General features: G+C 44.2%; 1 protein-coding gene across 1 annotated transcript; it reads right to left on the reverse strand.

Annotated features, from left to right (window-relative positions):
* Positions 1 to 20,350: 20,350 nt before the first annotated feature.
* RGS2 (regulator of G protein signaling 2) lies at positions 20,351 to 23,545 on the reverse strand. The gene is made up of 5 exons (XM_074876774.1): positions 23,415 to 23,545; positions 22,960 to 23,061; positions 22,803 to 22,864; positions 21,764 to 21,930; positions 20,351 to 21,330 (listed from the first exon to the last, which is right to left on the reverse strand). Exons 1-5 carry the CDS (start codon positions 23,513 to 23,515, stop codon positions 21,136 to 21,138), a joined length of 627 nt encoding a protein of 208 aa, XP_074732875.1. The 5' UTR covers positions 23,516 to 23,545; the 3' UTR covers positions 20,351 to 21,135.
* Between the last annotated feature and the right edge of the window lie 715 nt (positions 23,546 to 24,260).

Consider the following 24,260-nt stretch of genomic DNA (forward strand, 5'->3'; position numbering starts at 1 on the left):
GCAATAGAAGACCTAATTTCCCTGTTAAATATTTAAATTATTAGGGGATAATTCTGTTTACTAGTCTGAAAAAGTCTCATTCAAAAAAAGAACCATAAATTTTAAGGAAGCGAATACACAGATTTTGTGACAATGATGAACTAAAAAACCCTCAGATCTAAAAGCAAATGAATTTGCTGCCATGCATCTTCAACAGCTGAAAGAGTTTTGCTCATGTTTCAAAACAAGCTGACCTTCTAGCAGGGCCCAGGCATGAAGCTTTTCGCCAAAGGTGAATGGTTTGGAAAACTCTGAGAGTGTGTGAAAAGGGAAACAGTGGAAACTATTCTGTGTTTGGAGCGCGCTTGGATGCTGGAAAGCAGCTATGTGAAAACGTCAGCCTCTGACTAAATAGGTCTGTCTTCTACGTGTATAATCAGCCTCAGCTTGCTCCCTGTTTCATGTCCTGCATGCAGGTTGTTGAGATCGCTGCAGTCAGTGTACAGGCGTCAGTGGTTTAGTAGCTTAGTGCTTCACAGCCAGCAGTGGATGAAGCAGATGCTACCCCAACCCTGGCCATAAGTGGAATTGCACTGCGAGGAGGGGAAGGCTGCAGTTCCTTAATTTAAAGAAGGAAACCTAGATGGAGGTAGTGCGTGTACAACCCCAAAATTTAGGCACAGAGAAGCATTTGCTTTGTAGACTTTTCTCTGCAGATCTCTTCTTGCTCCATCCTTCCAGCTGCTTGCAATGCCATTGGTCCCAGCAGAGTCCCTGTTGCAGGCATTTGCAGAAAGCTGGGGCTCTGCAGTACAGAGCTGCTGAGTAAGTGAAAGGCCACCCTGCCCTGTGAAATGTAGGTGTCCCCTTGCCAGAGAGTCTGATGGGCAAGGATCAGGTCTGTCTTTCCTTCATGTCACTTCAAAGCTTCCAGAAAGGAAGCACTGAGACATTACGTCTAGCAAAGAATATGAGTAATGCCACTAAAGTCAATATAGCTTCTCTTAGTGTTTTGCTGATGGCTTGAGGTCCTAAATTGCGACAGGAGCCATCCACAAACATGTATTTTGACATAAATACGTGTATTACACATTGCTACATTTATACTTCAGCTTTCCATCAGATTTTAAGCTCATCTAAGAACTCCTGCGGTGTAAGATGCAGGTATAAATTGAGTGTCATTTGTCTGACAGAGGAAGTTAATAATGTTAGTCTTTGAGGGAACTATAGCAAGAAACATAAATAGGAGTAGAACACTGTGTTCCTTGTTCGGTGTCTTGCACTAATCCTGACATGTGAGCAATCTACCAACACAAATAACGTTATCAGATCAAAATCTCCAGCCAATAATAAATCACTCCTGGCATTAGCAAGGCCCTCGCTGTACAACAATGTGACCTCCAGTCAGGAAGAGACTTTATATTTTGTCAGAGATGCTTGCATTTGGTAAGAAGCAAGTTTCACCAGTACTTGGGAGATATGCAGCACAGGTCAGAAAAAACAGTAAAGAGGTGGGAAGGTATAAAGTTATACAAACTATGTATTGATGAGGTTATCTTCCCGCTACCCAGAACAGCTGCAGAAGCCACTAAGTGTTTACAAAACACAGCAGAAGTGAGCAGACGGCAGATGCTTGGTGGCACGTGGGTTATAGCTCAGAATTGGATGGTATTGATTGCAATTGGCTCACTGCTAGCTTAAATTGGCAAAGGGAAACCTCTCCAAACAAATGTGTAATACTTGAAAAACTGATTGTAGGTAGATAACGAAGTCTGCTGTCAAAGTTACTGGCATTTCCATCTACAGGAAAAAATGTGTTTTCATCTTAAAAACTATTTGAGAATAACACTCAGTGTAGAAACCCCACTATAATTTGCCCCCTTTGAAATGAACTGGATGTAGGAAAGCAGAGTTCAGTATTCTTTTATTTACAGACATCTTGGTGGCAGCGGGTGTTTTGTTGTAACTGAGAGCCTACATGCTATCAGCATCCATCAGTGCATTTCAGACTGATCCCAAACCAGGATCCCTTGGAGGAAATTTTCCATTCCCTCCCCTGCATTTTCCAAGCCTTTGTAATCCCAATCATGGACTCTATCAAGAATCATGAGTGGTTAAAGCATTAGCAAGAATATCAAGATATACTAAAAATAAGAAGTATATGGTTCAAAATTATTGGCTAGGGTTAAACTCTTTTGAAGTCAATAGTGAGAATCTACTGACTCTACTGCAAGATGAATTATTCCAAGAGAGCCAGCACAAACATTCAGAGCTATTTAGCTAGAAGTAGCAGGCTATCTGAAACCCAGAGACAAAATACCACATTAAATGCACGTATTTACTGTTTGTGTGCTAAGCAGAAGAAGAAGGCTGTACAGCATGCCAGGAGAGAGTGACAGGAGAGGGAGATATGGTAACTTCTATTTTATGCCGTGAAATTGCGTCTGACAACACAGTGTACGTATTTCTGAAGAGTGTAAATGAACCTGAAACATATTGGGAAGTAAATAAGCAGGGTTCTGTGCTGTCGGATGTACAGCTGATTGCAGAGGACAGTCCCTGTACTTTCTGCACTGTACAGAGGGGAAGGAAGGGAAGGTTGCATGAAGGCAGCACCAAGCAGTCAGGATTTCCTCCCTGAGAATTTCTGGTGAACGTCACAGAACACTGTGTTACACAAACAGATATTGCATCAGTGCATAAATTATACATCTACATCTGTGTCAAAAAATCATGGGTGCAAAATTGGGCATGTGAAAGAAATGCTTGAATTATGGTGGCTTGTAAAATTTTGCTTAGTCTTCCCTAAGTATGTGCATCAAGACATGGTCTTTAAATCTAGATTTCAGGTACTGCTTTGGTTTCCAAAGACACTTTAAATGCATACTGTTGTCCTAGGTTGGACATGGCTGCAGCCAGCTTGTAGCCCCATCTCTGTGCTGATCATTCACAGGTAGGTGACATACAAAATCCGCATGAAACTGGTATTCTTTGGTGCCCTTCTGCATTCTCTAGTTTCTGTACTGCTTTGCCGTTGTGCAGTACGTCTATAAACATAACCCGCAGTCACCTTTTGTGCTTTCTCATTTTCTCCCCAAACAAGAATGGTCTGGTCTGGACTTTGCAGTAATCTCTGATGTACAAGCAATCTATCTCCAGTGATGCAGGAAAGGAGTCGCAACCTCTGTCAATTATCCAGGCTGGCTGGTAGGAGGAGGTGCAGGGCTCTGCCTTGTATTTGAAAGAAAAAGTGCAAAACTTTGCACAGGCCAAAGGGACTGAACACACAGAGAAATGTTCTGTGGCTGCAGGGTGGTGTCTGAGCCCGAGTACCCAAAACAAAACCTGGGTTTCCCTACAGCAGAGGATGGCCAGTAATGGAAATGTCTTCCTACCTTCCCGTACAGTGGCTTGCAGCACTGCTTTCTATCTGCGTGGCTCACAGGCACAAACTTTTCAGCTACTCTTCGCTCACTTTGAAATTTATCCGCGAGCCAGTTGCTCTGTGGAGCCCAGCGAGAGCAACAAAGAGCAAAGCGGCACTGGAGACCTTCACTCCATAGCTCTTTGCTAAACTGTCTCAGAGATTTGTATGACGCTAGCAGTTTCTCTGACAGAGTAACCAAAAGTCCTCAAAGTCTTTAAGGAAAGTATGGCAAGAATTTAAGTCTTGTGTTAAAAAAGTTGTTTGTATCATTCCTCGGAGAATTTATTTATAAATAATGTTGTCTTACATTAACTTCTTGTGCACCCAGTCCTACCCCATCCTCTTCCTGGCTCCTGAAATGTTTAGATAGAAAATACAAATGTATCTTATTATGCTTACTTGTTTTCTGCCCCTTGCATTTACAAAGATGCAACGAGGTTTAGACCTAAACTACAGTGCTTGTTTAAAAATGTGCAGTTTCAGGGACTTTTGCGTAAAATGTTTGACTTGTGGGTTCTGCTTGTACTTTGTTTTTTCTTTCTCTAAATTTTTCTTCTCAGTGTCATCCAGAGGGAGGAGAGCTTTTGCGTGATTTAAAAAGTGATGTAAACCCAACATATCTGGGCCAGTTGCATCCATGTGCTCAGATCTGAAGCCCATGTAGATGCAGGTATGTGAGGTCTGGGCCTGACCCAACATCTGTAACAGCAGCTCCCTGCCTGAGTCAACAGGTTGTCCCTGGAAGCCCAAATAATGTGCTGCTAAATGTGATTAACGCTATTTGTATCCAGCTTGCGGTAACAAAACCCAAAAAAATCACCCAAAAAACCCTGAAAATTTTCAGGCCTTTTCATACCACCACTAATTTTATTTAGGATTATGCAAAAAAAGCCCTTACTCCTGAGACTTCACCCTAGCTGCCCTGAACGAAATACAAGGTGTTGCCCAGAGAAGTGAGAGAGGCTGGTGTGTGCCGAGGGCCACGCAGGCGTTACAACGCTCCCTGGAGAGGTGATGAACATAGCAGCCTCTTTCGTTTCTGCACTAATTGTGAAATCACTTCTTTGTCCTCGTCTAGGCAATTCTTACCTACTCTTGCAGCATTCTGTGCTAGCCCTGTGTGCGACCCAGCTGTGACGGCAGGCTGCCATGGGCTCTGCCCTCCCTGCTGCTGCTGGCAAGGGCTGGGCCCCAGCTGTCCCCCAGCGACAGTAACAGAGACCAGGGGCTGCTTCCCTCCTGCCTTGTGCTCACGCACTGGCAGATGTTAAACAAACACCGATGCGGTGCCTGTTTCGGGATATGCACGCAGCTCCGTGCTCATGCATCACCTCTGCTGTCTGTCTGCAGGTTTTTCCATGATGTGCCTTTATTTTGGCAGTTTCATTTGATTCTCTTGGTTTGAAACATGAGGTTCATACATCAAAAGGGGATCCCACCCCCGCCTGTGGGGTTGTGTCCATAAATGGTATTTAGATTTATAAACTGAGTAAAGCATTTGCTATTTTAAGAAGCTTCTGCTGAAAGCCTGGCTCTGACCCTTTGCAACTACATCTAAATAATAATTTTTAAATATTCCACAGTGGTGAGAGTCTGTCACCTTCCAGCAGACCCCCTGTGCTGCAGCAACAGGAGCTCCAAGCAAAGGCAATGACATTGCACCATTTTATGTTAGTCCTAAGCACTCAAAGTAAGAATTAAAAAGTAGACTTTTTAAATAATAAGAAAAAGAGGATTTGGGTTGAGGGAGACTGGGGGGATTATTAGCCTTGTAGTCTTTTGTGCTTTTGGAAGTCGTATTTTAGCTGTCGCTCTGTTACCAGAAATGCTATAAACACACTTTAAAAAGAAAATTGAATTTGTCATGTTAAACCACAACTCCAAGAACTGAGGGCTCCCATAAAAGCAAAAAAGATCCTAGAAGCTAGAAATGCTGCCCGAGTCCAACGTGCTTTTAATCTTCATCTGATTCTAAATCTTAAACTTTCACTTTCCATTTTCCCTTGCCCAAACCTTGTCACATAATTTCACTACAGTTTATTGCTAAACACCCACTTCATGAACATGCCATGGTTGTTTTCTGCCACTGCTCTGGTAGCAGCGAGGGGTCATTTTCTCACTGCCTGACTTTTACTGCTCTGCTCAGGAAGCTGTGTCACAAGGACGTGTAAGTGCCACCACGCTGACATCCGCAGCTGTGCACGATGACATCTCCAAATGAATCAAAAGGGAAGGGCAGATTTCAAAATCTATATCCTGGTGTGCAGCAGTGACTGATACGGAAAATATTAAAAAGTGGCCTAATGAGTAGCATATGCAGGAGTGCTGGGTGTATGTGGGGCTTCACTAAAAAAAGCCTCATGCCATCTGACAATTCTTTGAACAAGTCTTAAATCTACAGAGCGAGAACAAAAGGTCTGCACCTCAGCTTCCTGGGCTAGCTTATGTGAACAGAAAATCAAACAAGCAAAGAGCATTGGGTTTCTGTTCTTAAACTGAACATTTCTTTTGGTTTTGTGCAGAATGATGTGGGAGCAGTGAAGGGTTCACCTTTCTATAGTACGGATGGGATGATGGGGAGTTGATGTGGGTCCCCGCTCCTGTTGGCTGAAAGCGTGGGAACGTGCGCAGACACTGCAGGGTAAATATCACCACCTCGCTCCCTGAGACGTGCACGTAAAAGCGTAATCGGCTGCAGGGTTGTTAATAACCCTGTTGTGGCTTGCAGCAAGAGAGGTTATCAAAGCCCACTCTGCGGGTCAGACACCGGGTGCACTGCAAACAGCTCTGATGAGAACTATGCGCGTAGGTTTAATGCCATGTGCTATCAAGTATTTGAGATCTCTGAGTCACTTCTTAACCTTTCTCTCAATCACCTCGGTAGTTGGAAGTGATGAACAGTTTTGCCACCAAACCCTGCCTTGCCACATGCTCTCGCCCCAACCTGAGAGCTGATACTTGCGACACCGACGTGGAAGGGGATGTAGGGAGCCAGCTCACTTTCTGCTCCAGAAATGCCAGAGCTGGCATCCTGCTGAGGGTGAGAATGTGTGGGTGAGAGAGTAGGATTGCAACACCCTAAATATAGATGGGAAGTCCCCAGCTACACTGCTGTGGGACTACATTCCAGTCTCTGACAATAGCACATGATTTTCAGACCGCATTTTTGCAGCATAATGCTGGTTTTACCTCTTTCTCAAGTGCCTCGCACTATGCTATTCAAGCCCTGTGTGTGTTAGCAATTTTGGCATAATACACAAGCACATCCCTGACATAAAGCTAGGCAAGTATTTTTGTGTTGGAGTGTACGTGTTTGTGATGTTAAATAAGTTTGTCCTGGTCTCCTGCAGCGGGCACGCAGAAAGAGAACTTGTAATCACAGATTTTTACCATTTGTGAACGGCTGCATTTTTGCCCCTTCCTTAGCTGCACAGTTCAGTGACTGGCAGCACTGGCAGGGTGTGCTTACAGGTGTGTACAGGAGGACAGATAAAATGTGCAGCTCCTAAGTCCTAATTACAACCTCAGCAGAAGCCTTGAGAAGCTTTTCAGCTTTGCTTTAACCCATTCCCATTCCTAGATCTGCACATCGGCTGAACTACCTAACTTTTAAGGGTGCTCTGCACAACAGCACGAATCGCTGCTCATTGCGTTACTCAGCACGTTGAAGGGGGCAAATACAAGACGATCCCTCTTCTTTCGTGCCCTGGCTGCAAACCACAGCTTGGAGGTTTCTTGCAAGCAGACCATCAGCTGTAATAATCACTCAGCCTGATTTTTTTTTCTTCTTTTTTTTAAATCTAGCTAGTCATATATTAAAGCTGTTGATACTTTTGGCCTCTGGATGATCCAGAGTGTAATTACAGAGTGTGCAAGGACGTGCTCCCGCTTGTTTGTTTTAGATCTGCCTCCTAGCAGATGCAGTTGGATGCCAGACACTTCCCGTACTGCGTGAAGCAAGAAGAGTTTGTTTTGGGTTTTTTTAACTTCTCTGCACCATTTGCAAAATTATAAACAGGCCTCTTTGCCACCATTTTTTCTCAGCTTCCCAAGGACAGACCCTCCACCAGATCCCAATCCAGCAGGGTGATGAGCTTGGATCCAATTTTGTAATCCGGGTCTTTCTGCTTGTCATCTTGTTCCCATGGGTTTTTCTGTGGGAAGCAAATCTCTGAAAGGGAAATTTGTCCAATGCAGTAACGGGATTTCTCTTAAACACTCGCTACTGAAGGCAGGGGGAGCACAGGGAGCCAAAATTGCTTTTGAAGGCTGTTCTGAAGTTGCCTGGGGATTTTGTACGTCTCTATTTTCCATTTCCTCCCAGTAACGTATAGCAATAAAATAAGACCTAGTGTTAGGAAATTGTTCTGGAGTTAGCTCAGGTTTGTTTAAAACTTAAAGCAATTCCTGAACGTCTCTGTTCCTGGAACCTTACTCCAAATGAAAGACCATTTTAGCTTAATGTAATTCCCTTAATGGCCTAAACTAAGTAAGGAAAAGACAACTGGGTACCAGCATCTGAATATTTCTGTCCTGGCCAGGGTACTGTGGAATATTTTATTTCACATTAACTATTCCAACAGTCTCCTGTGAAGAAAGTGTTTAATGGAACTGTGGAAAGAATTAAAAAAACTTTTTTTTTTTTTTCCAGTAAACCGAAGCATCGCTAACCTCATTGAATTGCTTCATAATTTCCCAGACTAGAGAACCAAGAAGGATATTCTGGACAGAAAAGTCAAAATTTCTGTTATGCTGACATTTAAAAATGCCAGTCTTTATACCAACCATCTCTTTTTTTGCACAATCTTGTACTCTGTTTAGAACAGAATCGTCTTTGGAGTGACAGGCCTCATTTTAGTTTGAGAAGCAAGACAGATATAGCATAACTTCCCTTTTTGTAATGTGTGGCAGCCTTGTAAGACGGAGCCAAGTCTAAGCCAGGGTGTATTTCCTCACTTCTTTAAATGTGTTCCCCCAAATCTAGGCTATTTCACAAAATGAGGTTTCTAGTCTGCAGTTTCCCATATGCCTGCACAGGGAAACAGGCATCAGGCAGACTGAAGATCTGCTCATCGCTCACCTACTCCCAAAACTGTTAGGATTGAACATGGTGACAGTTTTTCAGAGAGTGCTTCTCAGCAAGTATCTTTCAGGAAGCAAAGACAGAAAGCTGCAGAGCTTAAAAGCTGATGTCGGCTGCTAACAGCAGGTAGATCAGAGAGAAAAACTTTTTTATAACCTGAGGCTGCTCCAGGGGCAGGAGGGAAGGTGTGAAGCAATAGACTGCCTCTGCCACCGGGGCTGCCCCCTTGCCCATCTCCACATCACGCTGGCTACAAAAATGTGGCAGGTTCTTCCACAAGAGTTAAAGTTTAAAGTCACAGCTTTGACTGCAGTTTGCACATATGCCTAATTAACTCAAAATTAATGGCCCAGAACCTAATACAACAGTTATGCTCAATGATACAGAAAAAAACTCCCTTTTATGTTCAGGATAATACTTTTTTTCCTGAACCAGTGTTGGTTAGTCTTGAAGATCAAAGAATTGTAAGCAAGTTTAATGTATATATTTATTTTGCTTTTGTTTCTTGTGCCCATTGTTGTGGCTTTCCTAACATCCAGTATTGTATTTCTTCAATTTTCATGTCCTAACAGTTTTAGTTTAAAAAATAAATAAATAAACCCCTCCTCATTTTCCTTAGGGGCAATCTTACAAAATCCACATATAGATGAGGCCTCGGATGGAGCAGTGAGAAAGGATGATGCTAATGTTTCTGTGGCTGATTACCTGGTTTCAATTTTAGGCTGAACTTGAGGAGAATATCTATTTATTCAAAAGAGTTGCTATTTCATATAGTCTTATTTTAATATTAGTGAGTATTTGTATTTTAAACACAGTCTTTAAAGATGGTAACTCCTATCTAACCACTAACGGATAGGTAGAACTGTATGATCAGTCCTTGAAGTAAATGGGATAATTTCGCTTTGCACCAGATCTAGCCATTAATCAATCATTTGGGTATAACACCTAACACCAGTTGGAAAGAAAAATGCTTTTAACCACCTACAGAGTGCACAGGTATCTTGCAATGTAACCCACTGTGCTTTACTATGGGTCTGTACCAGTTAGCCTTTTGTATCAGCAGAAGTGAGGGTAATTTTGAAGCTGAGACTTTCAAGCGGAGCTGTAGGTCTTGGAGGGCTTGATCCTCGCCCTGAAAGAAAGCAAGACGGTGTTACTGCAGGTGTGACTTGACTGAAGTGATGTTGGCTGAGCTTCCAGCACCAGCTTGGTTTCAGACAAACTTCACTTCTTGTGAAAGGTTAATCGGAAATGTAAATGCAGCCTGCATGAGGAATCTTTTTGGAAAACACACACCAGATGCTCCCCCTGGGAGGAGAGCGGCTGCTGCGGAGGTCAATGGAAGGAAAGTTGGGCTGGCAACGTGCAGCTCAAGATGTGCCCGTCAGTAACTGGCAATCATTTGGTGACACAGGAAAGCTGCATTTTGAAGGTATTTCAAACCAGAAACCTGGCTCCAAGGGTCATCTTAGAGTTATTTTCTAACATAGCTGACTTCATTTACTCCTGCCATGGAGGAAATGTGGGTGAAAAGGATTGTCTGAGTTTTGCAATACCACAGCTATGGCAGTAAATAGAAACAGTAGTTGGGGAATCAGAGAAGATTGCAAGAATAGAAATAATTATCATCAGACATCAGGGTCTGGGGAAGGGAAATAACCTGCTATGTCAACTTATCCAAGTCTTTTGGCATTTCTGAAACTGCAGCAGGGGTCAATCACAGTGTTTTCTCACTTGATTCCTATTGGTGAGTAATGTATCCTCTGCTCTCTGGGAGAGGTTAAACTAGGAGGTATGGGTTATTTAGAAACACATATGTACTCTAAATAAATTTTCAATGAAATTTTAGCAAATTTCATGTGAAAGTTGAAGCTGTTCAAGCAAGAACTGTTGAAGTCCTTGCTTTAATCGGAATTTGTTTGGCCTTAGTCTAAGTCTGGTAACTGCAGAAGAGGCCACGCAGTGAGTAACAGCAACAGATTCAGGTGCTGCTGCTGAGTTGTACCTGTTTCCAGTAAATCATTTTCCCTGTTACGGGTACTGCATGAGAAGGGGACAATATTTATAAACTACACAGTAAGAAAAATGCAGCAACAAACTAAGTTAAAACTAACCCTCATCTCAAATACACTGGATTCTTGATTAAGTCAGCATGATCCTAACTAGTTTGGGAAGATAATCACTGCTTGGTGGTACTGTAGAAAGTAGCAAATTCAGCTGGCTACCTTAATCACTTTTAAAATTGTCTCCTGACAGTAGATTTGTAGTAAAGAGTTACTCAATCTGATATTTGCCTTATAAAAAGTGATACACTATAGTGTTATCTATTCCATAACAGCATGGGTTTTACTTATTCTGGAAACTGCACTTGTCACTGGAAAACCACTAAATACATGAAGATGTACTGCTGGAAGATATGAATTTGCATCACTGCTTTTCTAGCTCTGCTTGGAAATCAGGTAGGCTGCTTTTGGAAAACGGTGCTGAGCAGCTTTGTCCATTTACCCTTTTGCCCATTTGAATTATGCCAATGACTCAGATCAGGTCACGTTGCCAATGTGCTAAAATTATTTTCAGGCCATAATTGAACCTTGGACGTCCCAGCAAGGCAGTTCAGCGTCAGTAGCTATTCAGGTGAGCTGTAACATGAAACCATTTATTGGATGTTAAACCAGCCAACGGGGCCTTCTCTTTCTTAATGACTGACTCAAGATGTCCCTTCCCTATTTGGGCATCACCATGATCATGGCTTTGCTGGTGATATCTACCCTTTGAACTGCTCCCGCAGTCTGTGAATATCTCCTGATGTGCTGCTCTGTGACTGGTCTGGCTGGGTTATCGAGGAAGGAGGGGCAAAACATCAGCAGTGCCATTTCCAGATGAATGGCATTCCTTGCGAAGAGGCTGGTGATGCACTAGAGGAAGGTGGAGGAGGAGTGCAAAGGGGAAAGTATGACAAAACGGTGACGAGGGACTTGAACCTTGAGGTCAGTCAGCCCCACCTTCCTGTATCTAAAGCCATAGGCCCCCTCCAGCATGTTCCTCTCTTTCCCATCACCCTCATCTAGCGTCTGGATAGCTGCAGGGTAAGTTGGATCAGTGATCTGATCCCATGGAAAACAAATCCACCAAAAAAAGAAAAATTTCCTGCCTGACCAGCTTACTCATCCAGCTCCGCGGCAGCTGCACAGCTGCTAAATCAGATGCAAGGGCAGCGAGGGACGTGCAGGGACCAGGGAAGGGGAGGGAGCGGGGGAGTGCGACTGTCCTGCTTCCTGGTAAATCAGCTGCCACTGGTACGTCATACTGAAGCGTAACATGAAAACCATATCCTTCGTTTGAGCAAAATTCCCTGAATCCATGTGGCTAGCAACACCCAATGGAAAGCTCACTGGGGAGTGCCAATGCTGTCCCAGCAAAGGCATATCCTGTGCCCTGTCAGTTGCCCAATGTGGCAGGGACTGGGAAGGATGTGACCAAACAGCTGTCATCCAGCTGACAGTGTTGCTCAGCATCCTTCAATGTGCATGTTAACAGCATGTTGAGATTTAAAAAAGGCTACCCAAATGTAGCTGGGTTTGGTAAATTGCTATTAAGATAGCCCTCTGTATCCATTTGTGGTTATACCAGTTCTACAAGTGACTTGTTCCAGGCAAAAGTAATTTGGGCCATATTAACTCCCATAAGCACAAGCTACACTCTTGTCAGTAAAGCAGCAAAGCAGCTGCATTATTTCTATTCTTGGGGAGTGCAAGCAGTGATACTTCTGCCAGGTCCTCTTGATCTGAGGGGGAAATATTTCCTATCTGCTGGCAATCTACTATCAACTACACACACGCTTCCTTACTGACATTTCATCCACACTCCTCTATTGTTCGTGGCACTAAAACCTCATGCAAACCCTGCAGCTGACATGTTCTTTGCCTATAAATAGTACTTTGTTCCTCTTCATATTTGTTTGTTTGTGGTGGCATCAATTCCCGTTGTCACCAACAGCACCTGCCCAAGCCCAGCCTTCCCCCCAAGGCAGCTACGGGCCGATGTTCCACCAGCCTGTGCTTACTCAGAGGAGCTGCTGCTGTCTTTGGACGTTATTTCCTAACTTGTCACCTTGTTAGTGACTGCCATCATCGTTAGTCACTTACTATTTCCTAGTGGAAAATATGTTCAACACGGACTCTTCTCCAAGTCCGTGATGATTTTACCTGCTCATGTGTGAACAGGGGATGACTCTTCCATCCTGAGCCTGTCACTGAAACCTTTGCTCGATGGAGATTCATGGGGCTGAAGCAGATGCTTAGCAGGTTTGTTCCCCTTACTAGCGGCCAGTCAGTCCCTCTACAACACCCTGCCTTGCTTTGACCATGCTGCCTGCCATGCGTCTGCCCTGAGGGGAATGCTCTCTCTTCTCTAGGGAAGCCACTTGCCCTGCCAAGAGCACTTCTCTTCAAACACAGTACTCCTGTAAATATGCTGGACTGCTGGGCTGGAGTCATACTTCTGTTCTAAAAGCATACCAGTGACTGCTAGAGTGGTGTTTCAGAGAGACTCTCCTTAGTCTGAGGTTTCTAGGTGCTGCTTTTGGGAGCTGGTTATTAGAACCAGATTATAGGCATCCTCCCTGATTTGCTGTTTCAGTTACACGACATTAGCTGAGATCTTCTGGATGCTCAAGATTGGTGTAATTGCTCTGCACAAAGCTGAAGATCTCTATTTAATATTTTCTAATATATCATTCTGCCTCTTATATACGTCACTTAACGGAGCAGCGATTTGGTTTCCCCATCTCCTTCACAGAGTGAGGCAGCAGTGATTAATCTGCTGCTGGATGTAAAGCTCCTTGCTGGAAGATGCTAGGGAAGGGCTGTCGGTGTCCCCGGCTGCAGTGCTGGTGCTCAGCTGTGCAGGACTGACCCTGTGCTGAGCTGGTTAGCTCTCTGTAAGCTCTTAGCACTGCAGAGGGCACAAACTCAGCAGTGTACTCGGATTATCTGACACCAGATCCAACACCTTGCTCAAACTTGATGGACACTGTAAAAAAATAGACTTTGCTCAACTACGCTTTACATAATAATTACTCTGGGTTAAATATGACAGGAATGTTGCAGGGCAGGTGCATTAGCTGGGATGTGGGGTACAGCCTGTATAATTGCCGTTTGGTTCTCCTTTTGATACTAGACACTGTCGTTAGTTTGTTGCCCTGATAAATGTTTGGTTTTCTCATAGGAGTGAAATTACTGAAAGAAAATAACTGTTTTATGGTGGCCAGTAGAGCTAATTAAGAAACATATTTCTTCTGATTCCAGCCATAAAAAGGGGAAGCAGTTAGGAGCCACTTTCAGGAGGTTGCCTCATAATTAGCAGCCTTGAGAAAAAAATGCAAAGACATTTGCTAAAGTTCTTGTGTGTGTGGTGTAGGTACCTTCTCCAGAAGTTAGAGTGCATGAGCACGCCAAGGAACAAGTGACGTTTCACTGTGCAAAGTCTGCTTGTTCCAGAGCACAGTGAGTTTTATGCCATTGTAATTGTTTTTTTTAAGGGAACATACAAAAGGAGAAATAGTTTACAAGTGGGTATGTGTTTCAGAACACCACACTTCATAAAAATTGTGTACTTTCATACTTCCTCAGAGCCAAACAGCTTCAAGACATTATTATGCAAGTGTAATGTTTTAAACTGTGGGGAAAAAACACTTGGATGGGGGGAGTGAAAAGGAGAAGGGAGGTTGGCTGGAAGAGAGGGCTGGTGCTCTTCAAGCTTTTTCAGTTTTTGTATCTAAACACATAGCTTAAATGTTGATGTCCTGGAAGACGATCTGTTTGTCTCCTAGGTATTGAATGTCCAAATTCCACTGCTTCACTTTGGACGTGAACTTTCTAAGGCGTAGTGTGAAGGCCTGTGCCTGGTGACCACTGCCAGCGTCAGGAGGGGCTCTGTGGCCAAGCGAAGCTCAGATTAGCTGGGAACTGTCCTACGATCCAATTTTCAAAGGAGTTATGAAGGCTTGTGCCAAGTACTGTTCTCACACTTGTATCCACCTCTTTCCAAATCTGCCTGCTGGCAGACTGTGCTGCTCCAGAGCTTAATTATTACAGTCCATGATGTTGTTTTACAGCACCAGCAGTCCCCCAGGCAGCTCCGAGGCACACAGCACACTTAACCTAGTGAGAGACCCACAGAGGCCTCTGAATCTTTGCAAAACTGCTCTGAAAAAAAGCTCTGCCACATGGACTCTTCCAAGTGTTGGGAATATTTCACTTGCCAGACTATGGCAAGTGGCTGACAAGGATTTGATCTTCTCGGCATTAATAAAGCATACATACAGCAGTGAGTCTGGGGGTTAACCAAAGCATTTCCACAGCACCCCACAGGTGTGATAACTTCTATCAGCAATGGGAGTCCAGGCCCAATGAACCATCAGCAAATGTTAGCTGTAGGTAAATTGAGAGGGAAAGGTAGTATATCATTGATTTAGCACTAGGAAAAGACACATCCACTGTTCCTTCCTTGCTGACTTACAGAAAGAGCTGTATTGATGCTGAACTGACTCCTGGTTTAGTGAGTTCCTCAAAATGACAGATTTGTCCCTAATTTGTAAGTGTCTCTTTAAAAACACAACCTAGTTGTCAGAATTCCAGATGAAAATGAATTTGTTCCCTTTGTGTTAGGCTAACCTAACCTCTTCTCATTTTTTTTCTCTAAAAAGATGAAGTGAAGAGGCTTTATTGGGAAAATTCTGTACATTTTCAATAGCTACCTATGTGTTTATACAGGTGTTAGCCTGTTGAAAGAAGTGTGATCTCCATAGCATCATAAAAATGCAGCCAGTGGGATCGCATAACTATGTCACTCCACACTGTCCTCCATAAAGCTCTGTGACTATCTGATCCTAAGGTCACGGCTGATCTTTTCCTCAGTGTTCAACTGTGACCCATTTACGCTGCATATTTATCTGACATTTTCATCTCAAAGGTCTGCTGCTGCTGAGTGAGCTGACCCCTCCTTTTAAAAACGGAAGGACCCTGTTCTGAAACCCAGCAGCCTGCAGGGAGGGCAAGCAACAAAACTGAGGTTTTGGTCTGCTGATGGCACAGAAGGTGTCTGGAAGAGTTCTGGCCTGCCTGGCAGTCAGTCCACCCCTTACTCAGATGCCTGGTCCCAGCCCCAATGGGTATCAGGGAAAGTAAACAGCAGGAACCAACTGCAGCCAAGTCAGGAGACAGCTCAACTTAGCAAACAGACGTATTCAGTCTGGGTGGACGCCAGGGAGGGCAGCCACACATGACAGATAATCTCTCTGACGCAGTACAAAGCCTGCTGAGAGTGGCGGAAGCCTCCAACATCTGCATGTGCCACAACACTGATGGCCCTGGGATGGTGGGATGGCTCCCCCCAGAACCCCTTCGCCTTCCAAGCTCAGCCCCATCAGCACAATAGTTGAAACAGGAGGGTGCTAGCACAGCTCCTTGCTGCCCCTCTGCAATGCATGTGCCTTGCCATGCTCCTCTTATTTCGATTTCCCTTGGTTATCAATGAAAGTGAAGGAACACATCAGCTCAATAAACAGCCCACTCTGCTCCTGAGTGCCTTTTCCATGTCGGACAGCTGACTTTCCAAGCCCTATAAATACTAGATTGGTATCACATCCCCTGAAAGCCCAAAGTCAGGCTCCCATCCAAGAAGCCACAGAGCTGCTCTCTGGTCTAAATCTGTAACACAGAAACACAAGTTATTCCATGAGATCCCAAGTGGGAAAACTGGCTGGGGAACATAAGTACTAATTTCTGTCAGTTAGATTATCTTGAATGGAATACATAGTGTTTTTAATGGAACATCATTTGATTGCTGCTCATGGGTACTTTGTAGCTGTTGGAAACTCTGATCTAAATGATTATTTTAATGAAAGATTGCCAAAGGACTCACATTTTAAACTCCTACGTAGGATAACAGTGGGACTATTTTCCCTGGGTTTCTGTGCTGGCCAGCCATCATTTCCCAGCTAGGATGCTTAGGGTAATGCCAGTTAGCACATCTGCAGAACTGCCTGAGCTGATGGTGTTCACCACAAATCCAACTGTAGACCCTCCTCAAAAATTCAGCCTGCTGTAGGGTCACAAGCTGACAGGCCCATATGACTAGGACAGCAACCCTCAGGAAAGGCCTCCTATTTGTGTCAGGGCCCAGAGGGCACTAATGGCTTTAATTGCCCTGAGCAGTCTCAGTGGGGCCCCCACCCACAGCTGCTGCCCATCAACTGGGGGTCTATTTAAGCTCAGCCTTGAGGGCCATGAGTTTTGCTGTAGGTGCAACCTCCCATCTAGCTGTCTCTGTGGATGGATCAAGGGCCTTATATTGCAGGTAGGTTTATCACCAGCCCTGTTTCTGGCCCATGTCTGGGATGGACCTTGGGTTGATGTAGTAGCCTTGCTGTCAGTCCTGTCCCCAACTCCTGCTGTTCCCTGGAAGTTTGCTCCTGGCACACAGGAGCCAGTAGTGACACCCAGTATTGCTGTGCTGGTGGGATGAGAAGGAGCCTTTGGTAATGTTTTGCCACCTGAAGGAAGATGAATTTGGAATGCTGTCCCAGGTTCTGACCAGTTTTTCCTGTTTGAATCACAGTAAGTCAAATTTGCCAAAAAAAAAAAAAATCTAGAACTACTCTTAAAGGTCACTTTTCTGTTCCATGCAAGCTGTGAAGTTATGAATTCTCATTCAAGAAACCCTTCCACACACATACACACCTGCCTATAAAGCCCTTTAAATTATCATTAGTGTCCCCTTCTCCAAACCAAATGGCGATCCGGAATTTCAAGTGAAAATGCAGATTTTATTTATAGTCTTGGTACATTTTTCAGCCACAATGCATAAATAGATGGAGCAAGAGCACTGCATTGCTGTTTGTTTACTGAGTGGCATTTCTTTCCCATTTGACTTGAGTGGTGAGTCAGCATTGCTGCTGGGCTTGCCCTGTTCTCAAAGGTCCTCTCCAGCCTTTGGGCCAGATGGTACTTGCTGAGGGTCAGCTGCTTTGCTTTCACATTTTAGGGGATTACTTTACATGTTGCCTTCTTGATAGCATGGAGGACTCTCCATCAGATTGCTCTATGCTGCAGTGTCAACACAAACACTTAAAAAAAACCCAAGCTGTTGGCAGATCCAGACAGTTGAAACTCACAACCTAGTTTCCCAAAATCATGAGATTGGCTTAGAAAATTATTTTTTTCTTTAAATGACTGCATAGCCTTTGCATCAAGTTCTGTTTTGGGGAATTACTAGGGATACTCCGGTTGTGATTTCAGATTTTTCTTCATAATCATAAGGATGAGAAACGTGGGGGTGTTTTGTCATACAAAGCAGGGGAATCTCTAGCAGCTAAGAAAAGCACTAAATATGGTGAGACGGTGGTTTGAAAACAGTGATACATGGATAGTTAAAAGTTGCTTTTATTCCAGATTTGCTGGTGTTTTTCAGTAATTCTAGATCCCCAGACTCCACATGCCACTATCAGTCATGTTAGCAGTGCACAAACTGGCATTGGTTTTCTTGGGGTCAGCCAGGGCTCACGGTTCAGCTGAAGGCTGTGCCAGCAGAGCTGGGTCCCTTCCTGCCCACTGCCTGCCAGAGATGGCCAGTTCTCACTCCCCTCAGCTTTCTGCAGCAAGTCCTTTCTCTAAAAATGCTAAGCTTGTTTACAGAACTGTTCAGGAGCCGTGCTCTTTTGCAGCTATGGTTCCTGGAATGTAGTGACCCATTGGGACCTCTTCTCCTTATTTTCCTGCCCAGGTGGCTGTCAACAGGGATATGAGCTAGAGCAGTTTTACAATGTGATGGAAGCCAAGAAAAGGCCCGTGCTCTGACTAGCTGCCTAGCAGCACCCTCACCTTGGCCTGCAGGACCCCAGCTCTGTCGCCCTCCCTTTGTTATTCCCAGACCCATGTTTTCCCTGCCACTGCGGTGAGTTCAGCTGCGTGCAGCCCAGTGGGACCGGGCAGGAGGGCGAACTGTTCAGCTGGGCTCTGGAGGAACCAGCAGTTTATTACTGGTTGCCATTGGATACCAATTCCAGAGTACCAATTTTAACTGCAGCTGTAAGGCTGCCCAGAGCACAGAAGGAGCATCTCTTAAAGCAATCGGTGGTTTTGTGTTCTCCAGGAAATGTTCATAGCAATCTTTCAGGGGTTGCAGCACTCCCAGCATGCCTGTAGTGCCCTTCTTTTCTGATGAATTTTCCCCCTGGGAGTTGGGAAACCAGGGCTTGTATCAAGAACTGGAAAAGCAATAATTGGAAGGAATATTGTGTGCACAGATGTGTTGCATTTTACTAAAAATAAGATATTTTATTTCTAGTTTTCTGTTGATATACCAAACTGTTTTGCTGCCAAGCTTAGCCTTGAAACCAGGGCTCTCGGGCACTGCAGACAGACCATACCAAGGACTCAGCATGGCTTGGTTGGGTTGCTACCCCGGGTGGCAGGCTTGGTGGAAGATACGGAGCTGCCTGCACTTACTTCCTAAAAATCAGTGTTCATGATTCAAATCTTAAAAATATACAAGAACAGCCCCCAGGCAGCGATACCCTGGCTAATGGCCCCACCTAATCTCCCCTCTGAACTACACACTGTGCTATTAAGTAGCTCTGGCACCTGCTGAAACTAGAAATGTTTCTTTCCCTGAAACCAGACACCAGCAGTGGTTAATTACCACATCCCAAATTGGCACAGATTAATGCAGCTTCACTGAAGCCAATGAAGCTTCATGGAATTATTCCTGCCCTGACTCTGAGTCATTAATAGGTATAGTTCTGGCTATTTTTATGCTCTTCAAATTATTTTATTAGTTTACAAAGGCAATTATCAGCCTAATTCTGATTTTTGTGGCTGAAAAAAACTTTCTCTGTTGCAGTAAATTATTGAGCTGAGTTTTGCTCGTGCTTGCTTTATGTGGACTTTACTGATGAGCAAGTTTAGCTGTATGAGAGCTAGCTCTCGCAGCCCCAGAAATGGGGCTATAGGAAAGGGGGGGATGTACCACATCTGCTTCTTTCCATGTATAGAGGCAGTATAATAGATAGACATATATGTGTGTATATACACACACTGCTGTGTATCCTACAATATCTATAGACATTCATGAAGTAGTTGCTTTTAAACAATTTTTAAAAATTGAAGTGGGAAATCCTGTAGTTAGAATTTTCTTGATGCTTGGAGAAGTGGACCATTATAGAAATGGCTGCTGTGGATATATGTGAACTAAATAATTAAAGCTGTAACCTGAGGAATGGAATCAAAATAGCTGGAGCCAGAACCTAAACAGACCTAGACAAGTCACAAAACCAACAAATTAGGGAGTGTTCTGGAAGTACTGGTTTTGGCTGTTGCCAGGTTAGGAAAACTGACATGGAATCATGATGACCAGTAACTTTCCTCCTAAGAAGCACCTAGCAGGGAGTCAAGTGCTTTTACTGTAATACCACCTCCACATGGGTTTTATAGCCCTCTTTGAAGCAGAGGTCTGCAGCATGTGCAAGTGTGCTGCTGGTGCTTGTATTCCCCATAGCCCCCTGCGACCCCAGCACCACTGCTGCTTTCTAGGTGTCCTGTTGAGCAGCCACACATGTACCTTGCCCTGTCTCAGAGATGGCTTTCATGGGGAGGTAATTAGACAGAGGATGCAACAGAATATATCTCATCTCCCCCATTAAACTTTTTATTCTGTCAAAAAACCCCAAACAAAACACTTGCCTGGTAGATTAAGAACTGCTTTAAAATATTAAGATCACACCCAGGACCTGCAGTCCCTCTACTCTGAAGTTTAGTGTCAGATAGTATATCAGTGTGTGCAAAACAAACAATATAAGCAGCTTTGTATCAAAACAGTTTATTAAAAACAGTAAGAGACTTCATTGAAGCTTGCTGTCTTCGAGACAATTATGACATTGCATCATTCAACACAATCATAATCCACATATAAATATAATACTATACAGCTCCTGTTCGCCTTGGCCAAGTTCTGCCCTCAGTCTGGCCTCGTGCAGCCCCGCTGACACAGCCCAGCCCTGCATGCTTTAGCTGCAGAACCTGTTCCTCTGGGAGCCAAGTCACATCCCTCCCTCACTTCATGCTGCACAGTGCTGTTACTGTCTGGAAGCTGCACAGAACCCCAACACATCTCTTTGCAGCTAGAGGCAGTTACAGTGTGAACAGAGTGACTGATGACGGCAACACTGGTTGATGTTTAGGAAAAATAAATATACAACCAATTACTCAAGTTCCCAGCACTGTACAGAGCAGCTTCTGTTTACAAGAAGGGAGCTCTGTTCTGACCTGCTGCATCACCACCTCAGCCATGACAGAAGGACTCTTATACTGTATGGTTTGGTCTCATGCAGAGAGTCACCTTTTGCTGCAGCACTCGCAGAGAAGCACACCGCCAGCAGCTGGCTGGCACGCTTCTGCCATCACCTCAGAACGCCCTCCAACAGTGTCACTCTTTGCCATCAGCTTTGCACCAAAGTCAGTATTTGTCCTTGCACCATGGCAAACAGACTGAGCACTCTGTATCTCAGTCTTTCAGGTCAGGATGCTGCCATGAGCTGTGGCTTGCTTCCTCCATAGCCAAGAGGCTTCTTCTCATTCTTCTGCATCGCTCATGTCCCCTGGGCTGCTCTGGTGATGGGTGTCTTCTTGCACAGCTCCTGATAGAATTCAGATTCCAAAAACCGTGGGTATGAGTTATTCTCCATTAAGCTGTAAACTCTCTTCTGTGCTGCACTGAAGCAGGTATGCGTGGCTTCTTGGATGTTCTGTGCAATCATGTTCTTGGTTTGGAAGTCTATGTTTATCTGAAATACAAAAAAAAAAAGACATACTTTAATTTGGTTCTCAGAAGTCAATAATACACCATAAAATTTCTGAAGAGGTAAAAAAGGCAAGACCCTCTTACTACAGGATCAAATTAATGAAGTTTCCTTTAAGAAAATTTTTATACAAACCCCAAAGTAATTCAGATATACTAATTTTTAGTGCTAAACTCAGATGTTACAGGTGTTAAATGCAGCTCTTGACTTTTTCCACTTAAAATGGAAACTCTGAAATACTGCTTGTGCAATTTTGCAGCTTGGTGAAGAGACAGGGAGAGAGTTACCTTCAGACACATATTAACAGTGAGGTATGTACAATGCAGTTTGGCATCTGTATCTTAAAGTGAGTTCAGAGAAATAAAGGCTGATGGAACTCACAGAATAAGGTAATTATGTTTAAACAGGTTTTCTTTACCTCTTTGGGAGCTTCCTTTTCAATGAAGTCATTGTAGATTTTTTTTGCTTTTGATGTCAGCTTCTGGGGTGACTTAGTTTTCTTGAAGTCCTCACAGGCCAACCAGAACTCGATGTTCTCTTCACAGAACTCAGACTTCAGAAAAGCTCGGAAAGCAGCAAGACCATCTAGGGAAATTAAAAAATACACAACATCAATTAACTATTTCAGGAATCTTGGAATTTACCCACTGGTCACATCTATTTCTACCAAAACATTCTGCTGTAGTTCTGGTTCTTTCAGGGATATCTTAACAGTAAAAAAATTCCACATTTACACATGCAAACAAATTAACATTCTAACAGCTCAGCAGGCTTTACGTTGAGTTAGTAATTTTTTAGGTAAACAAAAAATTAAACCCATTTCTAGTTGGTATGTTCCTTTTGTGATGCCTGCATATGTATTAAAAAAACCTCTTTCTAATGGGATCTCCCCTGTTAACCTTTACACTGGAATAAATCTTTATGACTGTGCTACAAATCTCTGGAATACTTTTTGCAATGGAAATTGCAAATGGATGACTCAAGTTCAAAGTGCAAATGGTAGTATTATTTCTTGGTAGTTTTGCTCTGCTGTTGAATGCTTTTGTTTGTAGAGCTACGGTAAAACCCTGAGATCATTGAACTTCTGTGTTGCAGAATCCTGCCCAAGTTATTTGAATGCATTTGGCTTGCTCAAGCAGTGAGCTCAGTGAACAACTGCTCTTCTCATATGTGGCAAAGCCAAGCTGATAGGTACGATTTTAAGTACAAGGGTTACAGAAAAAATCCACTACAATGAAGTATTCTTGATGTTCTAATGCTAGTCTACAATTTTCTTAAAGAACATTTCTATGAATTTTATCTTTAAACAGTTTAAAGCATTTAACTTTCAAAACCAGAATCAAAGCTATTTACATTCAAAAGGTAAAATGCTGATATGCAAGGAAGCAATCTCTTACAGACATATAAACTTCACCATCCCTTTGCTCTTGAATGTTACTTTTTGAAGACAAACTTACATTTATTAGCAAGAAGTTCATCAAAGGCTTCTGACCACAGCTGGGCTTCTTCAGGGGAAGGTCTGCAGAAAGAGATGGACAACATTAGACTCTGTTGCTTAAGTTTTTTTGTAGAACACTTGAGTTATTTAAACAGAATCTCTTTCTCATAACTTACCTGAAGTAGGTGCGGTGTTTCCCCACTTTCTTAGATTTCATTTTAGTAGAATTGGAAGAGTTCTGCAGGAAGTAGCTCAGTCTTGTTTTCCAATCTTTAATACTGGAAGGACAAAGAGGAAGATGCATGTTAAAAATGACAACTCGAAAAGGTTAGGACACCAGCCCCTTTACTAACAAAAGCTGCAGTTTTCCTGACATTGCTTTTGCCAGTTCTGCACCTAGAGAGTCTCCCGGAGCATCTGTCCGAGGGCAAGAAAACTCTCTTCCCCGCGCTTAAATCAACAGGTTCTCCCGCTAGCCCGTGACTAACGGTAGCCGAGGTGGAGCTGCAGGTGGCAGAGCTAGGCAATGCAGGTGGCAGAGCTGGGCAAGCCGCTCTGCTCCCACCGCCGGCCCGGCCCGCGGCTGGGCGCCTCTCGCCGGGGGAGCCCCCGATGCCCCCGCGGGACTCACATCGTCCTCTTCATGCGGCCCTTCTCGGCCGGCTCGGCCCGCCCGCCGCGCTCCATCCGCCCGCCGCCGCGCTGCACCACCACCACCAGCCCGCTCTGCATGGCGCAGCCTCGCCGCCGCTGCCGCCGCCCGCCCTTATAGCCCGCCGGGGGACGGCCGGGGAGGGGACAGCCCGGGAGGGGACGGCCGGGGAGGGGCCCCTCCCAGCCCGGCCCCCGGCCCGCCCCGCTGGGCCCGCGGGCTGCGCGGCCGGCGTTCGGCGGGTAAGCCCCCATGGCAGAGTTTTTGCCTCCCACCCAGGATTACGTCTCTTTTTCCCTTTATTTTGTTCCCCCCCCCCCCCCCCCCTTTTTTTTTCCCTTATTTTTTTCCTTTCTTTCCTTTTTTTCCCATTTTTTCTTTTTTTCCCCTTTCTCAGTTCGCCCATCCTAGCACCTTCTTGCACAGCCTTTAGCCAGCCGCACTGACATCCCCGACATCCCCGGCCCTGCGGTGCTGCAGAGGGGTGACTGCCCTTTCTGTTCTGTCAATCACAAATGTACCCTGCATTTCTGCAGACTTTTTTTTTTTTTTTTTTTTAAAAGGAAATACAGACTTTCGAGTATGGCCAGTACACAAAAAAAAAGATAAGGAAGCGCTTAGCCACGTTTCTTCAAAAAATGAAGTAACCATAAGTTTGAGTCTATGGTATTTTTGGTGTCCACCTCTCTGCTAACCCTAGCTATTTATCACTTTAGTAAGCTGCCTGCACATGTGTTTTATCTCTGTATAGTGTTGCCACCTACCAGTGAATTGTGTAAATTACTCCCAGTACACAAAGCTGAAATTGCAATGACTTACTCTGGG

Source organism: Strix uralensis, chromosome 8, assembly GCF_047716275.1.
Source record: "Strix uralensis isolate ZFMK-TIS-50842 chromosome 8, bStrUra1, whole genome shotgun sequence".
Taxonomy (NCBI): domain Eukaryota; kingdom Metazoa; phylum Chordata; class Aves; order Strigiformes; family Strigidae; genus Strix; species Strix uralensis.